Source organism: Branchiostoma floridae, chromosome 3 (assembly GCF_000003815.2).
Source record: "Branchiostoma floridae strain S238N-H82 chromosome 3, Bfl_VNyyK, whole genome shotgun sequence".
NCBI lineage: Eukaryota > Metazoa > Chordata > Leptocardii > Amphioxiformes > Branchiostomatidae > Branchiostoma > Branchiostoma floridae.
In genome coordinates this window covers 1,989,934-2,000,272 of record NC_049981.1, presented here as the reverse complement: position 1 = coordinate 2,000,272, position 10,339 = coordinate 1,989,934, and the positions used below count along the sequence as shown (strand labels likewise).

At 42.0% G+C, this 10,339-nt stretch overlaps 2 protein-coding genes and 1 long non-coding RNA gene across 3 annotated transcripts; all 3 read left to right on the top strand.

Moving 5' to 3' along the window:
- Positions 1-3,734, top strand: LOC118411054 (multiple epidermal growth factor-like domains protein 6). The gene is made up of 9 exons (XM_035813058.1): positions 1-28; positions 164-286; positions 634-756; positions 1,232-1,360; positions 1,776-1,907; positions 2,376-2,488; positions 2,852-3,068; positions 3,515-3,661; positions 3,709-3,734. Exons 1-9 carry the CDS (start codon positions 1-3, stop codon positions 3,732-3,734), a joined length of 1,038 nt encoding a protein of 345 aa, XP_035668951.1.
- A 975-nt stretch (positions 3,735-4,709) lies between these two features.
- LOC118412411 lies at positions 4,710-5,579 on the top strand. Its single transcript, XR_004830765.1, has 2 exons — positions 4,710-4,839; positions 5,475-5,579. It is a non-coding gene; the product is annotated as an uncharacterized LOC118412411 (long non-coding RNA).
- A 3,431-nt stretch (positions 5,580-9,010) lies between these two features.
- LOC118411053 (type-1A angiotensin II receptor-like) lies at positions 9,011-10,339 on the top strand. The gene has a single exon (XM_035813057.1). It carries the CDS (start codon positions 9,011-9,013, stop codon positions 10,337-10,339), a length of 1,329 nt encoding a protein of 442 aa, XP_035668950.1.

Genomic DNA, 10,339 nt, shown 5'->3' with positions numbered 1-10,339 from the left:
ATGGCCAGCACAGATACAGACAGTCCAGGTAGACAGCTTTGTCTTTGAGGCTAGCAAACAAATCCTTACTTCTAACTTTGACATATCTCGCTGCAGATGCATATTTATGCATAGAGGAGGATCATTTAATACTATAATTTTTTATTGATTTTTCCACCTGCAGATATTGACGAGTGCAGCACGTCTAACGGAGGGTGTGGACAGGTGTGCCAGAACAGCCCTGGGACCTTCTCCTGCGCCTGTAACCAGGGTTACACACTGGGGGCTGATGGGAAGACTTGTAATGGTACGTGCCCATTTTATATTTCTTGCTACAAAATGCATTTATCGCTGGCTACAATGCCATTCTGATTGTTACATGAGACCATATAAATTTTGCAAATATTCAACATTGCCTTAGTTTATACAAGAGCAATTGTTGTAGTATAATTTAAGATAAGCTAATTGTTTCAATGGTCATTGATGATTTTCATAGTATTACTACACACTGCGGCATGAAAATCATGACTACAGTAGTCCACAAGGTAAAAATGAATATAGTGTTAGAGGCATTACATTTGCCATACTTCTTACTTACTTTGCATAAGGAAGGCAATGTTTCATCTCCCCATTTCTTTTCCTTGATTTGTCCAGACATTGACGAGTGTGCTCTAAACACTGACGGTTGTGAGCACCTCTGTACCAACACGAACGGTTCGTTCGTCTGCTCCTGTCCTGAGGGTCTCAAACTGGACAACAGTGGTACCAACTGTGTTGGTGAGTGAGTGAGAGAGTTAGTGAGTGAGCGAGTGAAAGAGTGAGAGAGAGAGTTTGAGAGTTTGTGAATGAGAGAGTCAGTGAGTGAGAGCATGAGAGTGAAGGAGGAAAGAGTGAGCTTCAGACTGAGTCAGTGGATTGAGTGAATGAGTTAGAGTGTGATTGAATATAAGTGAGTGTGTCATTGCATATTGAGTGTGTCATTGCATATTGAATGAATGAAGACCTTTATTGTACATTTTGGCCATCAAGCTAAGTACAGGTCACAACAAGACAAAACATACATTATACATGTACTAGAAGTATCACAGATCTAGTCTAACACATAAGTTTGGCTTCTTCTCGCTTCTTGGTAATGGTGAAATTGTAGGACTGTATGGGTTTTAAGCTATGGTCGGTTTGTAATACCTGCATTATAAACAAAGATGACAATGAATAAAAACAAATGAAAAGACATCTACCTTGTTACCCCCAGCTGCTGATGCCTGCCTGAGCCTCAGCTGTTCACCTGCCAATATCGCCACCTGTGCAGTTGTGTCAGGTGCAGAGACCTGCATGTGTGCAGCCGGGTATGAATTGGGCAGCAACGCTACAGTATGCCAGGGTGAGTGTTATGCTTAATATACATTGACTTATGATAATTGATGAATAAGCCACCGAGTGAGCAAAGCGAACTGTAAATTGGGGGCGTCTGATGAGCTGACACCATCTGGCTATGTTGTAAAAAATGCATTAATTTTATTATTGCTGATACCTATAATCTATTGTTATTATTGCTGATACCTATAATCTACTGTTGCCTATAATCTATTGCTTAAGCTGTACAATTGCCCCTTGGTCAGCTTGCTTGGTCTAGCAGTAGCAATTATCTAGACATTTTTACTTTTGATGATTTTTGAAATAGCCTTCATCTGCCTCTTATTTGATGTTTATTTGATAATCTTTCTGGAGCTTTGAAGCTGGAAATTAAAGATTAAAACAGTATGCTGATTTGTATATTGATGATTGTGTTGTTTCAGATATCAATGAGTGTAACACAGTGTGTAACGGCACGAACATCGCCTGCACTAACATGGAAGGTTCCCACACGTGCGGCTGTGTGGCAGGGTTCTATCTGGAGACAGCAGGAGATGGGACTGTCAGCTGTGTTGGTGAGTATCAATCAGCATAGTGGTCTTGTGCTTAGTGTTGTCCATTACCAGTAAGGTTTAAGCCAGGAGAATATAGCTCAAAACCAGCCTAGCCATAAGTACTTTGACTATAATGAATATTAAGTAGCTCAGTCAATACTAAACTAAAAGTAAGTAAATTGACTCCAGTTCCATCTCTATCTATTCCTGCCCAAATGTTGAGCAACACAATGTCAGTCCCTTTACAAACATGTCTGAAATAAATCGGTATAAAAAGTATCTTCTAGATTCCAGTTGAATCTCTCAAGAAGAGCAAGAAAGTAATTTTGTACCAGTTACAGTTACTGTAGCATAGTTGATTCACAATATGAAATATTAATATTTTCAATCCTCAGCAGGAGTCGAATTTCATGGCAAAACTAGGTTCCTCCCTGTAATCAAATTGCTTGTAACAGGATGTTTAACAAGATTTGTTTTCTGTTTTTCCAGCCACAAAGTCATTCTCCGGTTCAATCAAGATCACCAGTCGCACCTACACGGCTGATCTCGCTGACATGACATCCGCGGCGTTCAAAACTCTTGCTGCTTCTGTCAAAACTACGGTAGGTTGAATAACGGTTCTGTACTCATTAGCAATACGTTATCACTAATCGCTCACGAGTTGTATATAATAGAATGGATGGCAGCTTGTACAGCAGTTCAGGAAACTATCAACTTAACCAAATACTATCATGATGAAACTTTATCAATGATTATTAGAAGCAGCAAGGAATTTTATGACCACTCTTGGAAGTCTTACTTTTTTATAATGAGTTATACTGTCTGGGTTTATAGTGAAACAGTACAGGTAGTTAAGAACACCTGCACAGCTCCAATCTTACCTGTAATATTGTGCATGTAGTATTTCCAGACCTATCACTTTGTACAAGAACTCAAATTCATGCAATCATGTTTTCCCCACACAGCTTGACGACTTGTACACTTCCAAACTCGGAGACGCTTTCAAGGGAACGGAGATCACTGGGTTCAGTAACGGCAGCATTGTCACTGACTACAACGTCAACCTGGCGCCCAGCAGTAACGAGACTGCAAACAGTCTGTCCACCGCGCTGTCCGATGCCATTCAAGACTCTGGCGGCAGCGGTGCTTTCTCGTTTGACCCGAGCAGCATCAGTGTCTCTGGTGAGTTCTTTTGTCACTTTTTTAAAAAAAAAAAGTTAATGGGATGTAGGGGTGACTATGTCAAGAGATGGTGATGAACATTATCACTAATCGATATAATAACGCTTTTGAAGTTGTATTCAGGAGGGACATACAATTCAAGGAAAAAAGTTTGAATTCATTCATTTCAATATACATCAGAATCTACACAGTCCCGCACTCATGCAATTCTTATCATTATCACATTGCTTAAAACTATGCAAGCTTTGTTTCACTTAGGCCACAACATTAAATTGGTCTTCAAGTTAACAAAAGTTAAACTGATTGAACTGCAAAATCGAACATTTTTACTGATAAGTTTAAGCTGCCACCTGCAACAAACCTGTAAAAAACACCTGTTCACCTTTACCTGTGTGTCTTTGGTACAAGTACCTGTGTTAACAACTGATTGATTTTCCCTCCCGCAGATGTGGATGAGTGCGCCAGTGCAGGTGCAAACAGCTGCCACATGCAGGCCACCTGCGATAACACGGAGGGGTCCTACACCTGCACCTGTCTCACCGGCTACACAGACAGCTCACCTGCCGGCACCAAGTCTGGCTCCATCTGTGAAGGTATGTCTGATCGATCAATCAATTGATCAATCATTAATACTGCGTAGCGCAGTGGACCGTGTTCGCCCCGTGACCGAGAGGTTGCGGGTTCGAATCCGCCTGCCGTGTTACCGATCTTGTGCCCTTGGGAAAGGCACTTTACACGGCTTTCCTCACTATACTCAGGTGAAAATGAGTACCTAGCTTCGGCTCACGGTGATTTACATCATTCACGCGGACAGGAGACCTGGCGCATATGAAAGGGTATGTCATCCCGTAAGGGGCGGTATAACCCCGTCGTGTGTAAACATGTGCGAACATGTGTGATCACGTCGACGGATGATGTTATTCGTCTGTATCTCTGTGGATCTGCCGCTACCAGCCCAAAGCTGCCTAGGCAGATCCGTGTAATGAGTAACTGTTGTATCATTGGCAAATAAAATAAAAATTAAAAATAAATAAAAATAAATTAATGTAGTATAGATGGCCTGTGAGCTACATTGCTAGATTTCTAGTAACTAGCTGGTTTGTTACCTTAGCTGTGAGCTATGTGTCAATATGTATTTGCTTGTCTAGCTACATGGTTTGCTAGATGGTTAGCTGGATGGTTAGCCAGATAGTTTGCTAGATGGTTAGCAAGAGGGTTAGCTAGATGGTTAGCAAGATGGTTCATTGATAAAAAAGGGTTGCTGCCTAACTTAATTGACAAGTTTGTTGGTTAGTTACATGTAGCTAACTGTGTTTATGTCTTTAACCAACTGTATGGTATATAATGTAGTTGTTTGGTTAGCTAGCTAATTTGTCAGCTTCATGGCTAGTTTACCAAGCTTGCTAGCTAATTCATCTTTGGCTAGCTCCATAACAGGCTAATTTGTTGTTTGGCTTAAGCTCAATAGCAAACTGAATAGCTCCACAGCTAGCTAACTTGTGTTTGATTAGCTCCGCAGCTAGCTAACTTGAGTTGGATTAGCTCCACAAATAGCTAACTTTTGGTTGATTAGCTCCACAGCTAGCTAACTTGTTAGAAGGAAACTTATGTGTTATTTCCCCTTTGTGCTATTTCCCCTTCAGCTGTACGTCCGGCAGCTCCAGGGAAGGACAACACGACCCTAGCCATCGCGCTGGGCGTGACCTGTGGCGTACTGGCCATCATGATCGTGGTCGCGCTTGTGTTCTTCCTACTGCACAAGAACAAAACCGTAAGGAGATGTTTGTTTATTTGTGTTTGTGTAAATGAGATTTGGGCATTGCAGTCTACATTGGAAAATTGCTGACATCACAAACTTAATCTTAAAATATTAATTTTATTCTATTTTGCCTCAGGTCAAGTTCTTCCAAGTTTTCATTAATATATATAATTCATTTTATAGAATAGGGTACTTAGGGATATTTCTTTGATTGGCGGCGTCCAAATATTTTTGAAATGCTGCCATTTAAAACAACCGTCTATTGATTTGATATTCAATGATAACAACAGACATAGGTTACATTGTGGATAAAGGTTAGTCTCCAAGCAGAGGTTAGGCTCCGGCTGTTTTTTAAACATTTTTTTTTTAGTCGTTTTTATTGGGCTTTCTATTTTGTCATTTTTCTTGAAGTACGCCAGCCAAACTGGTTAGGTTTTGATACAGCAATACAAAATAGAAAGTCCGATAAAAACGACTAAAAAAACAGCTGGTGCCTTAAACCTCTGCTTAGAGAGTAGATAAAGGTGAAGTAGTGGCGTTATGCGCATGACTATATTTATGCATTTTTCACTGTTTTATGCATTTTGAACTATTTCGTTCACATTTTCTGTGGAATTTTCCAATTATGATCATTTTGTTCTTTACAGGGAGGAACGAAAATCACCCCTGTCAAACCGACAACATCAGAATAGAACAACGTACCAACATCGTGGAGCACTTTTAACATCGATCTTCAGTTTCACATTTTAAGTAAAAAAAGCCTTGGTATAAGATTGCATGTAGCTGTGAATATATTTCATACAATTTGAAGCTAAGTAATTGTATATCAAGTGAGACATAGGGTGGTATTTTAGCATGACATCACGCCATGACAAATCATTTTCCCTGTTCTCAGACGTTCTAATGCAAAAATGAATTGACAGGAAAACTTGAATCAGACAATATATTTACTCCCTAAAACTGTGTGTACCAAGGTACAGACTTTACCCCTTAAACTCTGTTTTTGTGTTGATGTTTCAGATTAGCATTTCTTTTTGGTATGAGAACCAGGAAAATGAATTGATGTGGCCCTATGTGTTTCCACATTTCTAACATTATGACAACTACAACAGATTACTGTTTGTTTTAAAACATAGAATGTAGAATATATATAACATAGCATGATGTGGTGTGCATTCTTTTATATTGTGACTTATTCTTATATATACTTACTTGTGTGTCTAAATGATTAGTAAACATGGCGTATCATTTTCTAATGTTGCAAGATTATTTACAACACAATGTTGCAGATTATGAAAAAAAATGAATGCCCTGCTATTTTCTTGTATCAAGAATCCATTTTTCAGCCAAACTCACGTAAAGGCCCTATGACATTCACTGTAAGACAGGCTTCCGACAGCAAATTGAGGGCATAAACTTATGAAAACTATTTTAACTCTCGTGTCTAACACTTAAGAGTGAGCTTTCGAAAATTTTAACTTAACAATTCCATTGTACTCCAGAAATGACCTCTATACTTCTAAAATGTAACTAAATGTAAACTCCGGCAATTTTAACAGCATGTGTACATTGTTACTGCCGATGTGTTGTACAAAAGGGGACTATCATGTGATGGGAGAGATTGTTGTAGAGCCTTGTCAAAGGTTCTTTCGCTAAAGATCGTAATCTCCAAGTAGATCCTACGGTAGCATAAGATAGTATCAAAAGCTGGCAGAGGAGTGAAGCCGGCCCATCTGACTTCCTTTGGTCGGCTTTACTCCTTGACTAGCCTTGATACTATCTTATGGCACCGTAGAATCTGCTTTGAGATTAGAAAGATCCTACAATAAAAAACGCACAACGCACATGACTGTTGTACACGTCGGTAGACAGAAACATTTGCCATGTTGTCTTCATCATAGTTGTTTTTACTGTTGTAAATAGATTATGAAATCTCATGTCGAAAGGGTTTCATCAATGATTCTATTTGTCTCATAATGAAAACGATTTTTAAAAAATGTAGTTTATTAAAAGACCTATAGGATGTATTTTTTCTGTACGATTTGTGCATGTTTGTGTGTTTAAAATGTGACTACAATAAACATTGTTGTCGTCAAAAGTTATGTGCTTTTTGCCTGTCGTTCCACAACCACTTCTAGAGCATCTTTAATCGCAACATCAAGATTCACTTAGAAATGTTGTATTTAATCAATTAGGCTGATGGTCATAACTTAGATCCAACCATTTATTCCTTTATCTATTAAGAATCTTCAAAATAGAGTGGAGGGTATGGCGGAACAGGTGTTTCTTCTTAGAAGACACCTTTTTCAAGGCCGCGGAAGATTGTTTAGGGGAAAAGCAAAATATTTCAATCCATCCATACCTGTGGTATGGTTGAAATATAACTAGCGTGACTCGTGAACTTTTGCCCACATTCTTACGTTAAGCTTTGGTCTCACCGTAAACAAAGGAGCCGTTGGTGCGAATCCCCCTGTCCCGAGATTAGGTAATCCACTTTCCACGAACACAGGATGCAACTTTGCAACTCCACCTGAGGCGACAAACTTTACCAGCCCACTGTGTCAACGATCCGTGCCAGAAGGACGCAAATGGCGAACACCTGGGGGTCTCCAGTGGCTGTAGGACTAGACTAAGTTCACTGAAGACGGCGTTACACTGTCAACGAGCTTCGTACGAATTTGTTGATACCAGAAGGTCTCCGAAACTTTGGAGGGGTCTCGGGGACGTGCGAATATTCGCTGATCCATAAAGCTCGCGCTGTGGTTGAAAGAACACTGAGCGTACAGGTATTTGCAGTCAAATCGTTTGTAACCTGCATTTGTATGTCTATGCCATGTTTTTATTGAGACCATTTGTAACAAATCGCACTCAATTCAGGAGGTCTGCGGCCTCCTGCTCACGTGGATTTGTGTGTGTGAAATTAAATAAATAAATAAAATGTGTCCTTTTAGAGACCACAGACTCGTCGAGGTGCACTCTCACTGCACTTGCGTCACGCGTGTGCCACTGTGGGGTTCGAAAGATACTCAACTAACTTCAGAGCTAAAGAACGAAGTTTCTTACTTTTTCTGTGTTTTGTCGTCTTCTCAGTCATACCTTTACGTATCACGCAATATCTAAATCATAATAGATCGGAGAAAATAACAAAATAGTGACGAAGTTAACGAACCCCGCAGGAACGAAAGCTTGACGCAAGTGCAATGAAATCGTGCTAGTTATCATTGAAAATCGATGACACCTCAAGATTTGAAAATTTTTGGCGGTCGCGGTCGCGTTGGCCAGGTGGACGTTGAAAAGAGGTCGCTTAATGCTTACGTCAATGGTGAAAATTTTCGGGACCGAGAAAAAGCGGCCGCAATGGCCAGGTGGTCTCTCAGAAGAGGTGGTCGCTTGGGCAGGTTTGACTGTATATATAAACTGTGAATCGCCTTCTGACATACTTTGTAGATTGTTGTGTTGGACTTGTGTTCACCTTTGCGTGAGTTTAGCCGATCACGATTTGTGTGTAAAGGTTGACTCTTGTTTAGTGTCATGGCTGCGCCTTGAGGGGGTGTTTGTTTTGTCTTAGGTTGACCTAAGGTCACAGACTAGCACGAACGCTACACAAATCATTTTGACAGTGGTAAAATTGTGTTATCAATGGCGGCATTACCAGCAGTCAGAATCTTTAATACTTCATATTTACAGGTAAATATCCTGTGTAATTTGTCGTAAATACCCTGTGTAACTTGTAGTAAATATCCTGTGTAACTTGTAATAAATATCCTGTGTAATTTGTTATCACATTCCAGGTGTTGCAGCCGACAGGGAGGGGCGGATTTACGTCATAAATTACAGCAGTAGGTCTGACAAGTGGTCCGTGACCGCTGTAAGTCACACAGCAACGCAGTACTGTCTGAGAGAGAACTCTGAAAACGGCGGTACAGCGAGTCACACGAAACTGCATGGCATTGCGCAGATACTCTCTGGCACTCCATGTTGAACGGTAGGCTCAGGCTTGTTTCACACGCGTGTTTCCATTTCACTTGTACCAAATACCTAGTTTTAGTATCTTGAGAAGCGAACCGTTTGCAGAACAAAATTGTAAGACGGACACCTCAATTCTGAAAACTACGACTTGACAAAATTTGAAAGGAAAGTTGCCAAGCTAAGGACTGGTAGAAAAGAAAAGTTTGGCTTAGTCATGGATAGTGGCGCCAGCTCACCTCTGTACGTCGCGAACGTCATCCGCTGCCTTCTGTCCGCGCTAGGAGTGGCGGCAAATCTTTTAATCCTCTACATCATCGCCAAATACCCCACCATCAGAACCATCTCTAACGTTTACGTCGCGAACTTAGCTGTCGCCGACGTCAGTTTCTGTGTCTTCGCGCTGGTCCAGGGCGTTTCCTCCCTCCGCTTTCACAGTTTCAAAAGTCGAGTCGACAACCTATTAGCCTATTGTCAACAGAAAGATGCAATTGTTGAAAACAGCACTGCAAATGTAACCATGTCAAATGACACGGTGGAATTCCTAAAATCAAATAACTGCACGTGGAGGAGCATGGAGAAACAGAAGCTGATGTCTTTGATAGATGCGAAGCTGAACTGCGACAGTGCAAACCTGGTGAGCTCCAGGAGTTGTGACGTGGGCCGGGTTCTTGCCGTGTTTCTTGCCTGTGCGAGCATCTTCCTCCTCACGGCCATCGCAGTGGAGCGTTACCGGGCCATCGTGAAGCCGCTGGACCACAGGCTACTCCGCACACAGAAGAAAGCCTGCCGTACCTGCGTCCTGATGTGGGTTCTGGCGTTTCTGGCGGCGACGTTCGACACGGTGGTGCGAAACCTTGTGTCAAACGACTGGACGTTCACGTACCAGAGTCTGTTCGAGTGCGTGTATCTGAAGCCGGATGATGCCAGCTCTGGCCACGCCTACCTCGCCTTGGCGCTCAGCATCTCCGTCATCCTGTACGCAGTGCCAGCAGGTGTGATGATCCCCATATACGTCAGGATATTCGTAACGCTACGTCAGCCACGACCTTTCCCAGCGAGGGCATCGACCTCTCGGACGTTACCCATGCTATTCGTGGTGACGGTTTTCTTCTTGGTCTGTTGGCTTCCGTTCCACGTGACTTCCTTCACCGCGCATTCCTACACTGACGGGGACAGCCTCACAGCATTTTACGTGGGGACAGCGCTGGCCATACTGAACTCGGTTATAAACCCCTTTCTCTACGCCTTCATCGGGAAAAACTTTCAAAAGCACATCAGGAGATTATTCTGCATTTCACCACGTGAAGAAGAGGATACGGGAAGACGGTACCACGCAAGCTCGCGACCCTCGGTTGATTCCATATACGGTTATCGTGGTTCTGTGATAGACATTGACACCGCTGTACCGGCGCCTGCGTGTATTACTGCCGTGTTGAGTTCACCTGAGTTAGCGCCGAATGGTACCTGCACAGGGCACTTAGGATTTACCCCCGCCAACTGTGAGCTCGTCGCAGTTCAGCCCCTGGCTGTGAAGAGAGAGTAG